Consider the following 24119-nt stretch of genomic DNA (forward strand, 5'->3'; position numbering starts at 1 on the left):
CTGGAGCCTGTTTTAGAGTCTGTGACTCCCTCTCTCTCTGGCCCTCCCCTGCTCACGCTGTCTCTCTCTCTCTTTCCTAGAAATAAATTTTAAAAAAATTAAAAAAAACAAACAAACAAAAAAAAACACCCTTTCTCTCCATCTATACTACCTGCCCAGGGAATTCCAATCTCATATAGTCCCACATATATGCTCATACTGATAAAATAATGCTTATGTGAGACTGTATTGTATTAGATGCTTATCACTGCTAATATTTTCTTGTTTATTTTCTATTTCTTCCTCCAATAAAAAAAGTAAGTTACATCAGAAAAGAAGCCTTCCTTATCTTGTTCAGCTCTGTATCCTCAGGGTTATTATTAATGCCTCCCACGTGACAGGTACATTATAAGTACAGGGAGATTGAAGTACAGGGAGATTGAAGAAATGAAGAGCTAGTGGAATCTGAAAATATTTGCTAAACTTTTCCAGCAAAATAAAGACAAGAACCATAGCCTCTTGGTACATAAAGATGCCCCACAGATCATTTGATTCAGGGATACAGTGGCAGTCTTGGATGTCAGAGAAGAACACGGGGTCTACAGGTCTCAGAAAATGCAACCAATAAAAACAACTTTTTAAAATGAGAATATCATCTTAGAAGCTAAGGGTTGTGAAAAGTTTGGTAGAAGCCTTCTTAGACCAGCTAGGCCTAGAGAGGACATTTTGCAAAGTCCTTTGCCATTGCGTCAAAAGGAGTACAACTTAGAAAGTTAGCATGGCTCATAGCCCTGATTCACACAAGAGTCCCTGCTGTTAGTCCAGGAACAAGACGTATCTCATTCAAATGTGAGTTAACAGAAAAGCAATTTGCCCGCCTCCACTGTAAAAGCCAAGAATGAAAAGTAATAGCTTAATTTTTGGAAAGATAAAGAAAACTAACTAGAAAAAAAAAGTATTGTTACAATGTTGAAAAAATTATCATATAACATTTCAAAGTAAGCTAGAAAAAAATTGTTAAGGGAGCCCTTGTGTTTAACAAAAAATAAATAAATACTGAAGGATATCAGAAAAGATGTGTCTAGGAAGGTATGACATGGAAATCGGATGAAACTGAAAAACAACAACAACAAAAAGAAATTTAAAAGAAACCTGATCTATAAGGTCCACAGGGGATAATAGAGATTTCAGAAAACACAGGAAAGATTTAGAAGACAGATGTGAAAAAAAGTAAACAAAATGCAACAGAAATTAAGAGATTAAAAACATGAGAAAAATTAATTGGTACATAGAAGTCAAAGGGCATCTTATATATAATAATTGGCATTCATTCCCAATGAAGAGAATGATGAAACAAAAACTTTTACACTGAATTAATAACAACTTTTCTGAAAGCTGCATCTATTGAAAATGCACACTCTATACTTAAGAACTTTGACTCCAAATCATCAACTCTGAGATGTGCCTTGGTAAAACCTTTTGCTTAAAAAAAAAAGAAAAAAAACAATTTGCCTTGACAAAACAAAGTCACCCATAAAAGAATGAAAATGGGGTTTGCCGTCAGGCTTTTTGATAACAACACACAACACCAGAAAATACTGAAATCCTTAAAACATTCGAGGAAACAAAAGTGAGTCAGAACTCTAAACCCAGACATGCTACCTTGAGTTGTAAAAGCTGCAGGCAAACAGCTTTGAACATGAAAAAATCCAGGAATATTGTTCTCATGAGCCCTTTCTCAGGACTCTGCTAGAGGACCAATTTCAGGCAACTAAGAAATTAGTGGCTGGGAGGGAAACTGGCAAAAAGCCTGGTGATGCGAACTGAGTATACTTAACTGGAGAACTAAGACTAATATGTAAAATAAAGTAACATAGTAGTATGCAAATATCAACCCCTCTGGCAGTGGAGGAATAACAAAACTCACAACAAAATGGGAGAACAGAGAGACACAGCGGAAAGCTGGCAGAAGCTGGTACCATAAGCTTGCACATATTTAAGAATAAAAATAGAAACTTTTTTTTAAAAAAAGAGAATACTATTAACTAAAATCAACTGATCGATGAGAGGGAGGATTAAGGGAAGAAGAGATTAAATGGTAATTTTGTTGTTCATAGTACAGAAACTGAAGAAATAAGGAACTAAGGGTATAGAGATATTTTTATAAAGTTAATCACTAAAGCAAAACTGAAAACCCTCCTAAATATCAGAAAAACCTTTCAAAATTGTAAATAAAGTAGACTACAGAATACAATATTCTAAGTGCAGTACACAGAAAATATGACATAAAATAACAGAACTAAGATCAAGCATACTGACCATGCCAAAATGTAAATGGACTTAACCCATCTATGAAAAGCCAAGTGTTTTCAAATTGCCATCTAAAGCAAAATCTAACTCTATGCTGTATAAAAGAGACATAAACCTAAAATAAAGGATTCTAAACATTGAAAATAAGAGGAAAGGCAAAGGAATACCAGGCAAAAGCAAACCAAATGAAATCAGAGGTCACGATCTTCATATCATATAAAAGCAAATTTATTCCAAAGAGCTAAAAGAAACAGAAGGGCATTTGGAATGCACTCACCATGCATAGGTAATGTGTATGAATATCTGTACATAAAACAATAATGTAGCAGCAATATTCATAAAGCATAAATTATAAAAGATGTAAAGAAAACTACCGAAGGCCACTCTAATTTTGAGATACTTAAATCTTTCTGAGTCCAACATCAACCAAATGAAAAACAAATATGGATGTAGGCTAAATTAAAAACATAATTTATAAGGTATATTTTATATGGATATTTTTAACTATATATCCTTATAGCAGAAATTCTTTTTTGAAAAGGCCCCTGAGGTATTTAAGTTGCCATGTACTGGACCACACTAAAACTCAATAAACTCTAAAATTAGAAAATATAAAGCCCTTCTACCTGGACATTTTAACTACCTTGTTAATTTATTATTCAGTCAAAGGGGAAATAAAATTTCAGGTGTAACATTTTAGGGAAACAAAAATAAAAAACCTAGGAAACCAGAATACAGAGGAAACTGCTAAAAGCAGTAGTTGGGGAAACGGCCTAACTTGACAACTCATTACAATATAAAATAAAGGGTGAAAATAGATTAATAAAACTTCTGACTCAAAGATAGACCAAGAACAAGATAAACTGAAGATAAAAAAGAGAATATAAATAAAAATATTAAAGTTGAGTTTGAATTATGTAAATATCAGAATAATTCGAATTATGTAAATATCATCTAATAACTCATTTCAGACACTCTGAATTGCAGTCCAAAAAGATTAAGATGTCATAAAACCAGAGCTAACATCTTTATCTCCTTACTCCTGGTCAAGTGCTCATGTGACTGAAATTTAAGAAAGGTAGCAATTAAGATGAGTTAGATAATCACATCATGAAAGAGAGTCTTGGAGAAAGTCTGAGAGTTGGGTAAGTGGAGTCAAAGAGAGGATTCCAAGCCAGAAGCTGGCAACAATGGATAGCAAGGCAATGGCCTGCGCTTGGGGAAATCCAGAACAATGTTTACTGGACAAGTATTGAATGGTTGATGATAATAACAAGAATAAGTCCATAGAGATGTAAACATTTAATAATTACAAAAATTCTTATGAAAAAGAACTTAAAAAAAAAAGAGCTAATGAATGATTAGCCTGTTATGTAAGGATTGCATTCTGAAACTATATATAACAAAGAAAGCTTTTAGTGTCCAAAAGAAAATGTTAAGGAAAACTCATTACCTGGAAAAACTGCCTGTGGTGAAAATAGATATTTCCTGCATTAAAGTAAGCCAGTGAATACGTGGGGTTTAGGGAAATTGCTGCTTGATAGTCTTTCATTGCATTCTGTTGTTGACCCATAAACTCGTGAATCACACCGCGATTTGTTAAGAATTCTGCTGTAGTATTGATCTGCAATATAATAGTATGAGTATTTAGCATCTGGGAATAGTATTTATCTCCAATTTCATGTCTAAAAATGAATGTTATGAAATCTACTTGTGGGAAACTAGTAATTTTATAGTGCAGGTGAAACCCATTAGAGCAAATATTTTGAGAAACGACATGGTATGAGTTGATTCAATGTCAACCCTTTGTTGATTTGGTTGCAATAAAACAAATAATCTTAGTGCTTTACTCAGTTCCTGTCCAAAAGATAGACACAGTGGGGGGAGGGAGGAAGGAAGGTTATCTCTTTAGCTCTGGTAAGCTGGAGAAGAAATCAAATAGTTAACATGTTTGTTTGTCCTTAGGAGTTGCAATTATCTTTCAGTACTTTCCTTTTTCTCATATCAAAGAATACAAAATCTGCCCATTTCTACTGAAATAGAACCCAAATTCCAGAAGAAAAAAGGAAGATTTTTCTGTCACTGTATACAAAACCTAAGATTTTTATTTGCCATTTCACTACAGAAGAATCTGGGAATTTATACTGTTCTTTCTTTAGTTCCTTCAAACCCAGAACATTATTTTATTTTTTGCATTCATTTTTTATTACAAACTAATATTGATGTCCAATGAAACTACAAATTGCATTTACTGAGAAGAATCAACATTTGTCATGAGTTTGTATTTTGGATTTTAAATGTATTTATGTTACAAAATTGGCAAACCATGATAACTCTTTGCTCTAGGATTCTTCTGGAAAATGAAAACATACAAACATTATTTTCCCTACAAGTTACTTTAAAAAGTAACAGAGACATTACATGACCCTATTTATTATTGCTGTTAATTTATGCCAATGATAATATTATCTAAGTGCATTTTTACCTTTATGGCAGCATTAATGTCTTGAATTGCAGCAAAATTATCACCCATCTGAAGACAGACCACAGCTCTTCCTTCATAGGCTAAGTAGCATTCTGGATCAATTTCTATGGCAATGGTAAAGTGATTCCAAGCTTTCTGGAATTTCCCTTGGGCCTAAAATGTTTCATTTACATGAAGTTAGAAATTGTGTGTAACATGACAAATATTTATGGTTCTGACTTAATCAGATAAAGCCTCAAGTAAGGGCCAATTCATATTGTGTTAAATCCAAGATATTTTAAACAAGGAAGTAGATTGTATTGTGAGTGCACTCAACTGACTGAATTACCTCTGAGTATTTATGCTAACATTTTAATTAATTAAAAAATCTAGTGTCAGAGTCATCTCTTAGGCCAATCCTGGACAACACTAACGCTTCTGACAATCACCACCACGAAGTTTACTTGAGCTCCACACACACAGGGAGGGACTGGATTTATTCCTTGGCATTGAATCTCCAATTACATGTAACATATACATAATAAACATAATAAAATAAATGTGTTGAATATATGAGAGAATAAACTAATAGTGTAAAACCTATCGTGACAGATTGCACCAACATCTAGAGATTTAGGACCACTCTACATATTTCATTGTAAAAGGCATCCAAATCTACCAAGTATCTGTTCATACAAATCTTAGCACCAACTGAAAAATAAGAACAAAGGTTAGGAGAGGGGTGCTGTTAATTGAAAGATGTCCAAGTATGTCCAAGAGATGACCGGCTAGCCACCAAATACCTCATCACCGTCAGGCAGCGAGCTCATAAATTTACAGAGGTCCAGAGTCTGTCCTTCATTCTCATAAGTTAAAAATCCAACATGCCAGAATCTCAGAAGCTGCCTCACATGAACCAAACTGAGCCGAGTGACTCTTGCATACAACTCATCTGATAACTACACACTTTTCTTAACCCAGCAGATCTTCTGCCTCTGCGCAAATTAGGTGAAAATCAACACGGTCATGACAAATTCATTTGAGAAACAAGAATAAGAATATTAAACTGCAAACAGTCTTACAACAGGATATCTGTCATCTGTTCCCGACAACTGTTTTGGCTAACTTCTATATGGCTAGTGCTAGGCACACAGTAGAGAAATCTGTAGGTATTTGTTGAACAAATGGTTACTTTTTCCCCTGAGCAGGATTTGGATGAACCTCTCCAACTCTCCTTTCTCAGTCCTTCCTTTCCTGATTCAATTCTTCCTCATAATGATGTTTCTCCGTCTTCTTTCAGATAGATATATACAAAGTAAGATCTCCATAAAACAAAACTCTTATGCCACTTCTCTGCTTAATTATATTAACATTTTTAACTGACCTGAAAGGCCTTTACCTCCAGTAATTTCCCAATTTTCTGGCCTTGTCCTACAACACCCTCTTCTTGCACAACACTCTGGGTCCTCAGTTTCTTTCACAAGACTTTATAATGGATTGTTCACTGTGTCCTAGCTCCAACTCTTAACTCTGACTGATTACGAGTCTTTCACACTTCCATTAAATGTTTCTTTCTCAAAAGGCCCTTCATTACTTCTTCAACAAATCTAAGTTCCCTTGTTTAAGTCGTCCTAAAACATATCCTTTCCTTTGTTGTACTTACCATAAGTATAATTAAATAATTATTAACATGATTGCTTGATACTCATCTCTCTAGTAGGTGGTAAACTCTATAGGAAGAATCAAGTATATTTGGTTTACTGCATATCCCTAGGCCTAGAGCAGTTCTTACCCTATATTAGGTGCTCAGTAAAATGCCTACTGAATGCACTGAATGACAATGTTAACACATTTCATTGGACTGCAGTCAGCTCTAGCAGCTTTGGGAGTCATCCTGTCTCTTCAAATTGATTTTGCAACTTTCTACTGTGATCCAATAGTGGCTAATTTTATGTTTTGGTCTCAGAGGGCAATCTTTACTTCCCTTATTATCAGCTCTTGGGCACACCACCAATCCTAATAATCAATTCCAATATAATTAATGTTATTAGATCAGCCAAACTCATTTATTTTCAAATTTTTAAAAACTCAACTTTAATTGTAGATTAACAAGAATTTCTGCAAATTACAATATTTTGAACATATTTATTGCCTATTGTCTAAAATTTTGAATACTGAAAAAAGATTTAAAAAAAGAGAAGAAAATTTTAAATTACTCAGTTCCTCTCCATGGAAAATATAGCATACTTAGCACTTTATTCCAAGAATGTCGCTACATACTTTATTAGTGCAAATACGTTACTGAGTGCATGGGTCAGGTCAGAGTGCTCCAGAAACCATTCAGAGACCTGCTTAGATCTACTCTGTGTACCACACAGAGTAGCACTCTCCCTGAAAGGACAAACCCCTAGTCTCTTGCCTGCCCAGCAAGTTCTCATTCACTGCCATTTGGAAGATGACCTGAATCCCTATACAGTGGTTATCTGACCCATTGTATGGCTAAAGTTCACTTCAAAATTCTCATGCATTGTTTATTCTTTCTAGCTTTTCATTAATTCAACAGGACAATAGCTATGGGGCCCAATATAAGTTTGTGAAACAAATGTTAGCCAGGCTGTTACACGTGAAACCCATCAGGCAAATTTCAAAAGATGTCTGTAAGTGTGGGGGTAAGGTAAGGCAAGACACAGGCATTAAGGGACCTTAGGTTCAAAAGGTCATCATCTCACTAATGTACCAGGTCTCTGCTATTAAACCCTCGCTTCTCCCTGCTGCTCTAACCTTAAGGGAAAAGTAAAATGTACATAAACCAAAGAAATAACATGTATCCCAATCACCAGTAAAGGGCCAAATATATTCTTTCCCTTTTTCCAAAAGGAACTTTTATGGGCTAATAGGTTGTTATAGAATACTACCTGCAAATTATAGCCTAAACTAATTCTGGCTTTTGTGTATGCTGGATTAATGTGCAACACTTTCAGAAAGTCCTTCTGTGCTCGTTTGGTGGCTTCATCATGGCCGTATTCCATGTAGGAATTTCCCCGTCCAACATAAGCATCCAGAAAACATGGATCAATTTTAAGAGCCCAGGTGAAGAAATCAACAGCTTCTTGAAACTCCTTATTTCTGAAAATAAATGAAAATATTGATGCTTTCTGAGGAATTTTCTAAGTGCTTTTCTGTGTATAATTTACTCATGAAGATTTGCATTGACCCTTATAAAAAAAACTTTCATTTTTATTATCCATCATAGGAAGTGAGTATGTGAGTTCATATGACCTAAGGTAGTCTGACAGGGTCTTTGAAGACTTTGGTGAAAGGAAAGAGAGAAGTTAAGAGCCATTTTTATAGAAAAATACGTTGGGATGACATTCTAGAGTTCTTTTTATAGAACTATAAAAGTCTGAAAGGCATTCCTGGACTTGTTTTTAACAGCTATCAGTGACCAGTACAGAAAAACATTTGCTATTATTGATGAAAATACACTATTTAAATCAGATTAAAATAAATGTATTTACGTATTTCACATTTCCTTATACAATGAAAGGAACCAAATGTTTTATCATATAGCAGGCCTTATTTCAGATCTTCTGTAAAGGGAAATGCTTTCTTTGTGATACCAGGAAAGGAGAAAAGAAAAGAAAAGAAAAGTGAAATGCATTTGATTTATTAACTTGTGAATACATGTGAATAAATGATAACTCTATCTCTCGTCCCTAATTATTCTCTTGCGGTGAGGACTAGTGAAGGAATCAAATATTTGTTTGTGGGCAGATAGTGTCACTTTTCCATTGTATATGCATATCTAATAATCATGTAGAGTCTCTAGAACAAGGGAGCTAACATTGAGTAACTGCTTACGTGCCACGTACTGTGCTAAATGCTTTACCTATGCTATTTCACTTAATCCCTCCAACAATTCTTAAGCTAGTTGTAATGTTCTACATTTTGTAAATTAAAAGAAAATGCCTCAGAAAAGTTTGCACACAGTAAATGACAGTAAATAGCATAGCGACACTCAACAGTGCACATACTTAGGATTGAGACTCGGGTAAACCATAACCTCAAACATCATGCTTTTCCATGTGGTCATCCCTGCTCACGTTCTTCGCTTTTAACCTACCTACTGCTGGTGCATAAGATCTGATATTTCAACTGTGTGGTCAGAAGAAAGGCTTGAAGCTCAGACCTAAACCTGAATGTGCAAATTAATATTAATTTTTCAAAGTTGTTCTGAGGAGCAAATGAGCACGTGTGAAAACCACTGAGCAAAGAAACCCTCAATAAAGATGATCATCTTTCTCCCAGCTCTTCATCACTTCTCAAAAAGGTATCAAAATCTAACAAGATGCATCACTACTTTGCTAAGTTTTCCTTTATAAAATACATGGAACCCAGGGAAACTATTCTAGAGACTATCATCTCCTAGATATTACTCAGGAATATCTCTTTATGTAGTGTTTCCCAAACTTCAGCCCTTTCTTTGTGACAACTGCCCCTATTTTCTACCTATGCTATCATTTACTGAGCATTTTTCTTTAAGCCAAATCATCGTTTTTACTTAACTCAATTTATTTTTTAATGTTTATTTATTTTTGAGAGAGACAGAGACAGACCATGAGTGGGGTAGGGGCAGAGAGAGAGGGAGACAGAATCTGAAGTGGGCTGCAGGCTCTGAACCGTCAGCACAGAGCCTGATGCAGGGCTTGAACTCACAAACCACGTGATCATGACCTAAGCCAAAGTCAGACACTTAACCAACTAAGCCACCCAGGTGCCCCTTAACTCAATTTATTTTAAAATACAACTTAATTTCAATACCATAAATAGAAAATTAATATTTCATACCATAAATAGAAATCAATCATAAAAATAAATAGCTATTGGAGTTGGACACTATGGTCTGTAGAAAACTGAACCTGAGGGCTGCACCATCTATTACAAAGTGTTAGAAAGATGTTAAGACTAGCTTTTGGCTGAGATTTTCTCCTTGATGTATTCACACAAGGTTTGAGAAAGAATTCAGTTTGAGATTGAAAAGCAATTCAGTTTCTCACAATGTGATTCAATATTGTTTAATGCCTGTCTAAGCCATGAAGAATAATTGAGGTACTTACCATATTTGCTGCATGTTTTGGCATACACTCCCCAAAGTGGGGCATTTTGTGTTCTGTCAGAAGATTGTACAAGAATCAACAGTGAAATACCAGGAAGCTAGTACTTCCTTCTAGTATAGACAGGCGAAAGTGAACATTCACATATGAGTCAGTTGGTATCTACTGAGTTCTCTCTGTAGGTTGTTACTAAGAAAACACAGGTTCACTTCCCTCAGTAGTTTAATGTGAAATTGTGCTTCTTTCCTGATCACTGGCACTATTGGAGAGGTAAAAGTTTACTGAAAATAGGGTAACAATGCCTGAGGCTGCAGTCTCACTGTTCACAGGAATCCTTCTAAAAGTAGATAAAGCATTCTTCTGTTTTGCTTTGTACCTCCCAATCCCCACACCTATTTTGCCCATTCCCCATTCCTGTCCTCTCTGCAAACTACCAATTGTTCTCTGTGTTTAGGCGTCTGTTTCTGTTTGTTTGCTCATTTGTTTTGTTTTTTAACTTCCACATTTGTCTTTGTCTGATCTATTCTACTTAGCATAATACCCTCTAAGTCCATCTATGTTGTTGCAAATGGCATTCTTTTTTATGGCCGAGTAATTCCATTGTGTGTGTGTGTGTGTGTGTGTGTGTGTACCACAACTTCTTTATCCATTCATCTATCGAAGGACATTTGGGTTACTTCCATATCTTGGTTATTGTAAATATGCTGCAATGAACATAGGGCTGCATAGATCTTTTCAAATTAATGTTTTTGTTTTCTTTGGGTAAAGTAATGGAATCACTGGATCATATGCAATTTCTAATTTTAATTTTTAAGGAAACTCCTTAATGTTTTCCACACTGGTTGCACCAATTTACATTCTCAGCAGTGCAACATGAGGGGTCCCTTTTCTCCACATTCTTGCCAACACTTGCTATTTCTTGTCTTTTTGGTACTAGCCATTCTAATGGTGTGAGGTAATCTCTCACTGTGGTTTTGATTTGCATGTCCCTGATGATGAGTGATGTTGAGCATCTTTCATGTACCCGTTGGCACCTGTATGTTTTCTTTGGAAAAATATACAAGTTCCCTGCCCATTTTTGATTTAATTAATTGGGGGGAGGAGGTTGGTGTTGAGTTGTATAAATTCTTTATATATATTAGATATTAGCCCCTTATCAGATATATCATTTGCAAATGACTTCTCCCATTCAATAGGTTGCTTCTTTGTTTTGTTGATCGTTTCCTCTGTTGTGCAAAGCTTTTTATTTTGGTATAGTCCCTATAGTTTGTTTTTGCTTTTGTTTACCTTGCCAGAGGAGATATGTCCAGAAAAATGTTCCTAAGACTTGTCCAGAAGATTAGTGCCTATGTTGAGACTCTTATGGTTTCAGGCTTCACATTCAGGTCTTTAATCCATTTTTTAAGGTTTATTTATTTATTTTGAGAGAGAGAGAGAGCATGAGCACATGTGCACACATGGGGGAGAGCCAAAGAGAGAAGGAGTGAGAGGGAATCCAAAGCAGACTCCATGTTCATCGTGGAGTCCATTGTGGGGCTTGATCTCATGACCACAAGATCATGTCCTGAGCTGATATCGAGTCAGACACTCGAGCAACTGAGCTACTCAGGCACTCCAGGTCTTTAATCCATATTTAATTTATTTTTGTGTATGATGTAAGAAAGCGGTCCAGTTTCATTCTTTTGCATGTAGCCATCTAGTTTGTCCAACAGCCTTTATGAGACTTTGTCTCAAAAAAGGGACTGTCTTTTCCCCATTGTATATTCTTGTCTCTTTTTTGGTAGATTAATTGATCATACAAGTATGGGTTTCTTTCTGGGCTCTCTATCCTGTTCCATTGGTCCAAGTGTCTATTTTTGTGCTCATACCAAAATGTTTTGATTGCTATAGTTATGTAGTATATTTTGAAATCTAGAATTGTGATACCTTCAGCTTTGTTCTTCTTCCTCAAGATTGCTTTGGATAACAAATTCTTTATCCAGAATAATTAGACCATAGTAATTCTGTATAAAATGCATTTAGCTGATAGGTTATGTTATGCTCAGTTCTTCTATCTATGGGTAACAAGCTGTTTACTTATGATGCATTTATGGTAATTATGTAAACTGCAATTTCCATAGCAATCCCATTTCTCTCATATTTTCCCCACAAATTATTGAAATGATTCTAGTATATTAACATCCAAACTGCATCATACACAGAAGGAAATTAAAGATCCCTTGTGAGTATGTATACCAATATATGGTTTATAAAATACAACCTCACTTTTTGTATAATCTGACCAATTTTAAATTTTATTTATTTATCTTGAGAGAGAGAGAGAGAGTGCATGAGCTGGGGAGGGGCAGAAAGAGAGGGAGAGAGAGAATCTCAAGCTGGCTCTACACCATCAGCACAGAGCCTAACATGGGGCTTGAACCCACAAACTGTGAAGCATACCTGATCAGAAATCAAGAATCAGATACCTAACCAACTGAGCTACCCAGATGCCCCTAAATTAACCAATTTTAAAAGGAAAAAATGAGGCAATAAATTGAAGCTATTTTTCTATACCTATCTAGTTATCAGCACTAAAGTTTAATGAGCACCTAGTCTATTCAGACTAAAAAAATAATTATTAAAGCTTAAATTTGGAAAGGGACCTTGAAAGACACCTAGCAAGTTCTTTACAGGTGACAATGACTAAAAACTAAGTCCAGAGGAGGTGACAGTGCCAAAACCAGACTTCTCAGCCCCTCACCTCCATAAAAATAGAAAAAAAAAAAAAGGAAGAAACAGATACCACTATAGAAATAGCAATTCCACTTTTCTGAAGATGTGAGTAAGTATCACACAATATCCTAGATTGATGCTCTTGTTAAGTAATCACATGTAATTAAACCACAGAAAAACGTGGTAGAGTACCTATGTTATATCAGGATACATATTAATCAAGACATAAATTGTTAAGCATCAATTACAAATATATATAAAAGCATATTAAATTGGTTTTTCTAAAATAAAATGTGCTTTTATAAATTTAAAATAATGTGATCACTGCGGAAGGTGCATGATTTTCATCACAATGTCTGTAACTATGGGCCATGTGCTCAGCGTGCAGGTGAGGCCACAAACACAAAGGTCCACTGCATTTTCAAATTAATCACATACGTGACCAGATGTGCCCTCCTGAGTTGTACAAATAAATCATAAATACCTCCCAAAACTAAAGAATGTGGTTTGCAGAGTCCAGGATTCAAAAATATTATGCAAATATAAGAATAATAAAATAAATGTACCAGAGTAAAAAATGAAAAGGATATATAACTCTCAGTAAATCAGGCTTTTTCTCTGTGGCATTAAAAAAAAAAAATCTGAAGGTGTCTTTCTCAAAGAGATCTAAAAATTAACTCTACCATAACACTCTTAGTGACCAAATTGGACAACAAGTAGGATATTCAGCCGCAGGAATGTTGTCTCCTAGCAACCACAAGAGTGAGAGCCAGAGATATACAAAGGCATACTTCAAAAGTCTGCAACCCCATGAGTTCAAAGATCAAAGTCCTAAAATTTAAAGATTTATTCCTTTTTTTTCCACGAATTTTCCAAATGAAAAAACTTTTACTTTCCCCACTCTAAGACATCAATAATGAATCTCAATACTTAGAAACCATGCTACTGTGGTGAAAGTATGTTATGGTGTACCTTGAAAAGCAAAACTACGTTTCCTGAAATAAATATAACCAATCACTAAACATTCCTTATTGCCAAATTCACTAAAACTGAAACCACATGGAATTGGGACTGTGAGTTATCAGGGCTTTACTGTTGATTTAAATTCTACTTTTATTAAAGGACAAAAGAGATTCCAGTCGGCTGATGAAAGTTGGGTTATTTGGAATTGCAAAGCAGTATCAGCTTAAGGAGGCTCTGCCATATAGACTCAGTGATTACATTTCATAAAAGAGATTGGGAACTGACAGAAAGAGAACTTTACTGTCTCTAATAGTTGCTAAACATAGGAATGAGGTTGAGAGAAATTTTTGGAGTCTTTTTTTTTTAATTTTAAGAGAATACAATGACCTCAGACATTTTTGGTCTGCATTCACCCACCAAAACAAACACATCAGTCATCATTAGTCCATCTCTTTTTAAGAATGACAATTACCTAAAGAGATAGGTTATACAAAGGTTGCTGGACTAACATAGACAATGGTGTGATTATGTCTTGCTGTCTGTATAAAATTAAATGCTTTTTAATGCAGTGATACCTTTCACAATTACCAGTTATTATAGTACTATGCTTATTAAAAAAAAAAAAAAGCCTTACTCTCATAGGGAAATGGAGCTGTACTACCTATGTCCTAAAGGGACGTGAAAAATAATGATGTAAACTATCACTTAATCAAACGCATTTTATTCTCCATTAAAATCTTCATGTGTGAACCTCTATGCTTTTAAAAGCAAAATGACCGGAAATTAATTTTTAGATGCCAAATGTACATGTAGAAACACTTTGGTTAACAAAACATATCTACTCCAATACTATCTAAGTAAGTTTTTAACTGATCATCTTTTGTATTTTAGCCTATGTAACTGCTCTTTTCTCCCCTTCTATAACTTGTCTATTTTTATATGAACTCCAGAAACAGGTAACAATGTTTTAGTAATATGGTGGTTTTCTGGTAGATTTTATTGTATTTTGTGGATATTTACTGGTCTTGTATTAATTAGTTTTAGATTTAGAACTATGTTTTCTAAATGCAAAATAGTCTTGAAAATATATTATTTTTTGAAATCACCCTCTCTTCCAAGAAACATGCTTTTTAAAAGGTAGTTCCATTTTATGAACAAAATTAATTAATTTTATTTGATTCTTAGCTATTTCAAGCTATGCATGATTTTACTCAGCATATTACCAAGGTCCTGTCTAGTAAGTGGGCTTAAATCAGTGGGTACCCTAATGCCACGATACAGGTATTTTCTTGCATACTTGGCTAAATCACTTATTAGAAGGTTGAAGGGTGCTAATGACACAAGTGGTGGTGTGCCCACCACTTCTTTATCGGGAGGCTTTGTGTCTCTCTCCATTTTTGTACTCTGTTACTTCAACAGCATTTTCTTCTCTTTCTTCTACTCTTCTATCATTACTATAAATTGGATGGTCCTACCTGCTTTCATGTCAACATATGTTGCCCTCCGTACCTGTGATAGCACATGGCAGTGGCTTGACAAAGGTTCACATTGGTCTTGCTTATCAGCGCAGCTTGTCTAAAATCCTGAAACAGTTTTACGGGTTTTTGTTAATTTTGCAACATTATCTTCTGTGCTTTCTTATACTTCCTTCTAACTTTGGTTCTACTATGAACATACTTAACAAAAGCATTGAAAATATACATCTTCTGGGGCGCCTGAGTGGCTCAGTTGGTTAAGCTTCTGACTTTGGCTCAGGTCATGATCTTGTCTGTAGGTTTGAGCCCCGCGTCTGGCTCTGTGCTGACAGCTCAGAGTCTGGAGCCTGCTTGGGATTCTGTGTCTCCCACTCTCTCTGCTTCTCTCTCTCTCTCTCTCTCTCTCTCTCTCTCTCTCTCACACACACACACACACACACACACACACACACCTTCCTAAAACTTTTTTTTCCCTTTTAGTTTCATAGCTAGTGAGAATGGATGGAGCAGAGGAAACCCATACTGAAAACTCACTCAGAATCTTATGTTACTGGTCTTATGGTTTTGCCCTGATGTGTGTAAGGAGGCATTTCATTTGCTTTCTTTTTACTGTTGTTTGCTTTTGTTTTGTTTTGTTTTCTGAGTGCACATCACCAGATATTTCCCCATCTAGATAGAAAGAGAAATTCACTTGGAGACAAACTTTGGCATTACATGTCTATAAGGCAAGCAGACACCCAGGCCCCGTTAAAGCATATAACTGGGCTTTTTGTGTGGATTGGCTAAGGCTGCTCTTACCTTTGGAATCCACACTTCTGGGAAGAAGTGTATTATTTTGTCCAGAAATCCAAGAAGCCTCCTGAGAGGGAGTAATGTAAACTCTAACCCCATGATTTTTAGTTAGGGAAGTCAGCTCAGATAGACCTGAATGACCCTGGGGAAGAGGTTGTTAAGAGAATTAAAAGTGCTGGGTCTGCAAGAGGTCCTGACTCTGTGGCCCTAACATCATCCTCTGTTAGATGCTGGAGAGGGACTAAGCTTAACAGATGGTCTCCCTCTCCTTCTCTCTTCCCCCTTTTTCATCTCCTCCCCATCTTTCTTCCACAATCCTTCTACAGACGAGATCATGACCTGTGCCAGAGGGAGGAAGCTAGGTGTCTTGTGGGGATAGAATGAGTTGTCTGCAAATATGGGGACGAAAGATAGAGTAGTGGGTGAAATGAGCATTCTGCAATCCTATGGGGGGAGGAAGGCATTAGTCACTGAGACCAGTCCGTGAATGTGGATTACCCACTTATATTCCTGAAGTATATTTTGACACTAAATGGAAACATTTGGGAGAAAATAAGAAAGTTATTGTCTAATCAAATATGCTGCTAGCTAACTCCTCTAGAAGGATTGTTTGGCTAAAATAGAGGCAGATTTGTAAGTGAGATTTGTTGCAAACATTCTTATTAATTTGAGGAGTTGTGGGGAGTGATCATAAACTCAACAGGCTGAGAATACCAAGTTCCATTTTGTAATCATATAAAATTTATAAATGTCAACCTGACTTTATATATATAACCATTATTATACTATATAGTAATTAGGCATATAGACATAAATGATGACTGTTAGCATTACTTAAAATAAACCTAACAGCATTTGTATTCTTTTTCTCATCTGCATTAATCTTTTCTCTAATATTGAGATCATAAATAACAAACCACACCAAGTCATTCATAAACAAAGCAAAGTCCCAGTTCTCATTCCCTCCACTGATGAGTTTATTTGTAAACTCACCCACACTCCCTTGCTTTCTGTGTCAAAGGGTGGGCCGGGACCTCATTCTCTCTTGTCTCCTCTGAATATGTGCTCCATCATAGTCCTGTTGTTTTCTGTATCTTTAATACTTGTCTCCACCCTAAAGTGCCTTCCCTCAATCCTCCCGCCCGCCAACTACACATGGCCTTATCACTCTAGTTCCTGTCCTTGCAAGAATATCTTCAAAGCATGGTCAAAACTAATGGCCGCCATGTCTCCACATTCCCTCAACTTTTTCTTGCTGCTTAATAAGACCAATTTTATTTTGTAATTTGTGATCTGCCTTTAAAGATATTTGTTATTTATTTATTTTCATTCTTATCAAAGTGACTCATATACAGTGTATAGGGTCTAATAAAACTAGAAAACTTGCAAATCTTACAGTGACTCCTTGCTCCCCCTTTCCTTACCTGATTCTCACTCCCCAGAGGCAATTGTTTTTACAGCTTGCTGTTTTTTGTTTTTGCTATTTACTTTCCAATTTCTAAATAACATGAGTATCGTATCCTGTTTAACTTCCGCCATAGGATAATGTTTAGCTATCTTACACCACCGCACCAGGCTGCACCTTACTCCTCCTGACACCATTCCATATACTTATGGCCATGCATTTGCTTGTTTTAGTCTCTGTTTTACTTCACCAAATTGTAGGATTCTTGGCTACTTATTTATTTTTAAGTTTGGGGTATTAAAATCTTGAGTAGTGGTTTTGGGTGCCATGAACAGCTCTTCTCCACTATCTTGAACTTTGGGGAATTATACATTTTTTATTTCTTTACTGTCTTCCTGGTAAGTTTTCAAAAGGACAAAGGGATAAACAAATGTTCTCAATCCAACCAGCTTAACTATTAACTTCCTAAACAATGCCCGTCTAAATGCTGCATTCTACTTCCTGGTCAACATGTTCTTATGAAGGTTTTCCAGCTTTCAATTAACTAATAGGTTTTCAGTACTCATTCTACTTAACCTCACTACTAATCGACCACTCCCACTAAAAATTTTTCCCTGAGCAGTTTTAAGACTGCTTTCTCTTCTTTGTTTTTTGTTTGTTCATTTGTTTTTATCTAGCCCTCTTATTATTAAAAGTCTTATATAGTTTCACTGGGTTTTTTTTCAACTTGCATTTTTTTAATAGAATTTTTTACACTACATAAAAAAATATTTTTTTTTTACTTTTAATTAGTGTTTTCAGAGCAAGCTTTTTCCTATACTTTTACCTATCTATATCATTTAGAGTATATTTCCTATAGCCAGAATATAGTTGGGGGTATTTAAAAATTTCAATCTGACATTCTCATTATTTTAATTGGTATATTTGGACCATTTCTATTTAATGTATTACAGATATGATTAGATTTAGGTCTACCATTTTAATATTTGTTTTCTGCTCTTTTCTCTATTTTCTGTCTCTTTGTTTTCCTTTTCCAGACTTATTTTGAGTTATTTTAATTTTTTAAACATTTAATTTTAATTAATCTATGGTCTTTTTGACTAAGAAGGCCACATTAGGGGAGAAACTAAATGGAGAGTAGGTACCACAGACAGATCAGTGGGAAGAGTGTTCTGTGCTTGCTTAGGGAACAGCTTGTGTGAGGACTCTGAGACAGGAAGGGAGCCTGGCATTTCTAAGGAATAGCAAAAGGCCAGAGTGGAATGACTTGAGTGAAGAAAAGAAGAGCATTTGACCATGAAGTCAGATCAATGGGCAACAGTCAGACCATGTAGGGTCTTGGCTGGCCATCATCAAGGATTCATATTTTATTCTCAGTGTGATGGGAAGCCATTGGAAGATTTTGAAGAAAGAAATAACTTATCTTCTTTACATTTTTAAGAGGTCTCTCTAGCTGTTGTGTAAAGAACAGCATGTAGAGGAACAAGAGCAAAAGCAGAAAGTCCAGTTAAAAAGCTACTAAAGTAGTCCACGGAAGAGATGTTTGGGCTTGAATTAGAAGGACAGTAGTGGCAAAAATGAGAAGTGATGAATTCAAAATATGCTTTGACAGTACAGCTGACTGGACTTGTTCGTGAGTTAGATAAGGGGTAAAGAAAGAGAAGGGTCTAGAATGATTCCCATTAGACCATGAGGTCCTCAAGAACTGTAACTCTTGTCTTCATGATTCCCATGGCTTCAATGCCAATGCCAGTTACTTGCCTTTTCAGAGAAAACATAGGATTTGGAATCAACAAAGATCTGAGTTCAAATCTTGCCCCAGTACTTCTTAGCTGAAAGATTTTATTAAGTACTAAATAAATATGTACTTGCAGATAACATGGGTCCTGTTTTAATTCTCCAACAGCTGAGGTACTTTGCTCCCAAACCCTATTGTCCTCACTTGTTCCACCCAATACTGTTGCCCTGAGTTCCAGAGCTTACTTGCCTACTCCAAACAAAGAAGTTCTTGAGCTCCACCTACCTGAGAGAATTCTGAATGGTGTATCTCAAAACCAAAACCTGAAGGAGTTCAAATCTTGAAACTGAATTTCATCACAGTATAAATTGCCTGGAATAAGGTTTCTCAGATGCATCCTTAACAATAAGTAATTCTATGGGGGCAGAATCTCAAAAGAGGACTGTCAGGCATAGAAATAATACAAGCCATGTCTGGAGGTGAAAACATTAGGGACCACTCCACTATGTAATATTCTGTTGTGGTTCTTCAGAAACAAAAGCAAAACTGCCATTATTTAACTACAACCCTCAAATTGCTATTTAATTTTTGCTTTATATCAATTCCAAAATTAATTTAAAACAAAATACAAATAATATAAAAACGATAATGGTGAATTTTGTTTAATTATAACTAATAATAATTATTTAAAAAATTTTTAATGTTTATTTTTGAGAGAGACAGAGACAGAGAGCAAGCAGGGAAGGGGCAGAGAGAGAGAGAGACATAGAATCTGAAGCAAGCTCCTGGCTGTCAGCATAGAGCCCAATGCAGAGCTCAAACTCATGAACCACGAGATTATGACCTGAGCTGAAGTCAGACACTTCACCTACTAAGCCATCCAGGTGCCCCAATAATTAATTATTAAAATACATTTTAAACCACCTGTTTCTCTTCTGATACACTACAGATGCTATCTTCCATTGCAATTCTGAGTGCCTGATTCCACTAACTTAAAAGTCTACTCCTAGTGGCCTACTTTGAGCAGCTGTTTTCCACCTTAAACAAAACATATTTATTTTGCTATATTGCCAATGAAGAATGAGAAAAATTGTGAATGAGAAAGAATTAGCACTGAGCAGTAAATTAAATCAATATGTAAATCATTCTATTCGCCAAATAATTGAGTTTTATGTGTAGTCAAGATCATTCTGGGGGTTGGGGGGGGAGGTGAGTGCCTTGATATTTCATCAAATCAGAAACATTTTTTTTACATATCAGTTATTTACCTGTAATCAAAACAAAATAAAATACATTATTTCTTGGCAAAGGTTCTATTATTCATTCAAAGTACTTCAATACATTCCTGCTAAAGTTGTTATTCGTCATTAATATTGCCATTTGATACCAAAAGAAACTTGTTCACTGGTTTTCAGAACAGAACATGCAAAATCAAGTAGGTTCTTTTTTTACAAGGAAACAAGGTTTACCTCCAATGCAAAAGTATACTGCTCTAACTCTATGTAGATGAGTCCACGATTGATGAAGGTATTTAACTTCACAGTTTCTCCAGCATCAAGAAGCAGCACAATTCCATAATCTGTTAATGCCTAAAAATAAAATAACCACTTACAACCTAGAGCTAACTCTGGAGCCTTACTACATTGCCTATGAACAAATGCATTCATGCCCAAACTAGGACCTCACATCAGGTCTAATGTGACTTACATTAATGGTCAAAAATGATCGTTTAGATTTAAAGGGTCCCCTTAACTAAGTATTATAGATACTGCTATGCTTTAATAAATAGTCCACACTGTGCTCACTTTTCACATGTTATCTGTGAATCATGTTAAGCATTTTTACTGTGTATGGTTTGGGAGGAAGGAATGCAACACCCTTCCCCCACCTCAGTAGTTTCATCAAATGACTACTGACATGAAAGCAGAGCACTTGCTATCTTTTAAAATTTAATTTCTTTTTAGTGTTTTATCTTTTTCTTCACTGAAACCTAAGTTTTATGGTGGCAAGGCTTATCTATTTTGTTCACCATTGTAAAGCCAGTAACTAGTTCAGTGCCTGTACATAACAGGAATTAGATAAATTTTTGTTGAGTAAATCATGAATCAATGTCAATAGATTTTAATACACTAACAAATAATCATTCTTTTGATAAGCACTTTGATAAGCATACTCATGTTTTGTAAGACATTAGTCTAAACTGAAATGATCAACTCATAGTACCTTTCTCCATTATTTTAATCTTTATTATTATTATTATTCATCGACTAAATGAGTTTTTACTGGTCATCTACTCTATACCAGGTACTAGGAATATCCCCAATTTGTACTGGAGCTAAACCTCTTCATTCATTTTCCTGCTGAATATTTTGTCAAAAAAAAAGCCATATGGTTTCATCAGAAAAGGGCCAAACTTTATATGCTTGTAGCACATACTAACTGAAAATGCAAATAAGTATTATTTTGCTATTTCCTCATTGGACCTTCTCTAGTGTATCACTGCTAGGCACTCATATCTAAAAGAACTGTATAATTAAAGATCCTATATGTTCACAGTGACATAATTATCAGTGGACCTATGCCAGGGCTGTAAAAATAATTCATAATACTTATAAAACAAAAACAAAACTAGACTGTTAGCAGTTTTCCTTTCACAGAATAACAGAATGTAAAATCTGTAAGATGCCTTAGGGATCCACTAAGCAGCTGAATATGTGACACAAGAGGAAATAAAAGCTGGGAAACGAGATTTCATGAAGGTCAATGAGCAGGATTTGGATCGTGCCTCTGCTATTATTACTTAGCTTTTCAGTCTTGGGAAAATTGCTTAACACTAAGCCTCAGTTTCTTCATCTGCAAAATTGGGATATTAATAATTTATCATATTGTTGTTGTAAAAGTCCACTTAAAAATATTTCGATTTTATGTTGGTAAAGCATTTAGCCCTGTGCTGGTCACCCAATAAGCCCCAAGTAAGTGGTAACTGTTATTTATATTAATATATGATGGTAGAAAGTGGAATTCACCTTTTCTTAAATTTTTTTCCAAGTATATCTTGGAAGAATGCCTAAGTGCATTTTCTACGGAAAGATACTTGGGTTTTCTCAGTCTAGTGATGGCAGGAATGCTGAGAAACAGGGAGGTAGACAAATAGGGAGGAGGTGACACTGTTAAATGACATCCGGTCCACACGCTGGATGTCACATGCTTTTACAAAGCCACCTGAAGACTGTTAACCAGAAGCAAACAACCCTGTGAATACCAGTGCAGGTCTCGACTCTCTCTGGGACTTGGATGTGTTTCTAACTTCTCCCTACTTCCATTTCCTCCTCTGTAAAATGACTCAGTTGGATGAAATGTGTGTTGGGTACATAGCAGCTTTAAAATAACCAAAATGTTATTATCCCAAAAATGTTATTATCCCAGTTAGGTCTCTAGGTAGTTTTTCATTTTCCCCATTCATAGAACACTGACTTTGTTACATATCAGAGATAACAAAACTGGGAGTTCCCTGCCCCCACCTAGCCCATTGTTCGTGGCTTCAGAGTTACCCAGAAAAGGCAGGTAAGGGGGTGGGGAGGGAGTTGTCAAAGACACCTGCTATGCAGGTTACTCTGATAAACGATCCTTTAATTAGCTCTTAGAATCTTAACAACTCCTTTGTTAAAAATTAGTTATTCATTTGTCAACATTTCTGGAGGAAACTTGATGGACTGGTTACCAGGAATTCTGCAGTCTCTTAGGTAAAAAAAACTTGTTCTCAACTTTTTCCCTTCCATAGCAAATAAGTTTCTAAATCCCCAAACGTTTTAAACAGATTTAACTGTCCAAATTTCAAGATTGGAGGAGTGTATCCACACAGAACAGCAGGAATGTGATGTAGTTTTTTAAAGCAATGCTTCACTGACTATGGACGTAGAGAGAAATAAAGGAAGACAAGCAGGCAACAGAGAAAGGGAAGCAAGAAGATGGGACAGAACACTAAGAGACTGAGACCAGCTGGCCAGTGAGAAATCTCAACTGGAAAACAACCAAACCTACAAGGGTGGGGAAGAGAGGGGTACGAGTAGAAAATGTAAAAGCGGGCTTGCACAGGTTGAAAATGGATATGACAAATAGAGGAAAAGGTTTACTGCAGCCTTCAGTTACAGCTTCATAATAAATACACAGGCAATACTGGCCATTGGTCCCAGGCTTGGAAACCATCATTCAAAACGTCCTGCTATGTCTGTGGTCTGAGCACTGTACAAAAACAAAAACAAATGGAGAAGAAGGGGGAAATAGAGAAGGAGAGGGAGGGAGGCAAACCATGAGAGACTCTTGAATGCTGAGAACAAACTGAGGACTGGTGGGGGGTGGGGAGAGGGGATGGTGGGGTGATGGGCATGGAGGAGGGCACTTGTGGGGATAAGCACTGGGTGTTATATGGAAACTAACTTGACAATAAACTATCTACAAAAACAAAAACAAGAAAAGAAAAAAAAAAACCCACCCTGACAAACTGTTCTAGCTAATGCTGAGATTTTAAAGCAACAATATTGTTAGTGATCACTGGTTACAAATTCTGCAAGCCATGTATCCGTAGAAACATTTACTCAAATGAAAATTATGCAATATATTTTAATTTATAAGTGCCTTTAAATGCTTATATAAGCATTGTAAAATTTATATTCGCTTGACATTGCAGAGATTGGTATGAAAATATCTGGTGAGGACCAACAAAAACATTAAATATTCTTTGAAATGGTTCTCTGGTTTCTCAAGTATGTGTGTGTGTATGTGTATTTCCATAGGAATTATTTTTCAAAATTATAACAGAAATAAGAAGACAATGTTTTACACATGCTTTAAATGTGTTTACAAATGTCTTAACATGTTGTTTACTATAATGGTCATCTTACCATTCGAAGTTCATTTATCTTGGTATAACATAATGCTCTGTTATAAAATGCTATGTAACTGCTTTTCTCCATGTTGATAGCTATAGTTAAATCTGTAATCGCTAGCTTATAAGTCTACAAAAAAATAATTAGATAACAAGGGTTAATCATAATGGAATGAAATTTAATTGTAAAATAAGTTCTTGATTCTATCAGATTTTTCAGAAGACTCATTTAACTATTCTGCATATCATCTGAAATTAAGACAATTAAGCTAATCTTTCACA

The 24119-nt window shown here is 35.6% G+C and overlaps 1 protein-coding gene across 1 annotated transcript in view; it reads right to left on the bottom strand.

Annotated features, from left to right (window-relative positions):
* Nucleotides 1-24119, bottom strand: part of TTC6 (tetratricopeptide repeat domain 6) — a 184353-nt gene that overhangs the window by 5340 nt on the left and 154894 nt on the right. Inside the window, exons 26-31 of the mRNA XM_077769243.1 lie at nucleotides 23854-23967; nucleotides 20422-20541; nucleotides 15052-15125; nucleotides 7669-7879; nucleotides 4775-4927; nucleotides 3743-3913 (exon numbers count right to left, since the gene is read on the bottom strand). Of these exons, the coding sequence (XP_077625369.1) occupies nucleotides 3743-3913; nucleotides 4775-4927; nucleotides 7669-7879; nucleotides 15052-15125; nucleotides 20422-20541; nucleotides 23854-23967 (843 nt within the window). The remainder of the gene's footprint in view (nucleotides 1-3742; nucleotides 3914-4774; nucleotides 4928-7668; nucleotides 7880-15051; nucleotides 15126-20421; nucleotides 20542-23853; nucleotides 23968-24119) is intronic.

This window comes from Crocuta crocuta, unplaced genomic scaffold, assembly GCF_008692635.1.
Source record: "Crocuta crocuta isolate KB4526 unplaced genomic scaffold, BGI_CrCroc_1.0 scaffold65, whole genome shotgun sequence".
Lineage (NCBI taxonomy): Eukaryota > Metazoa > Chordata > Mammalia > Carnivora > Hyaenidae > Crocuta > Crocuta crocuta.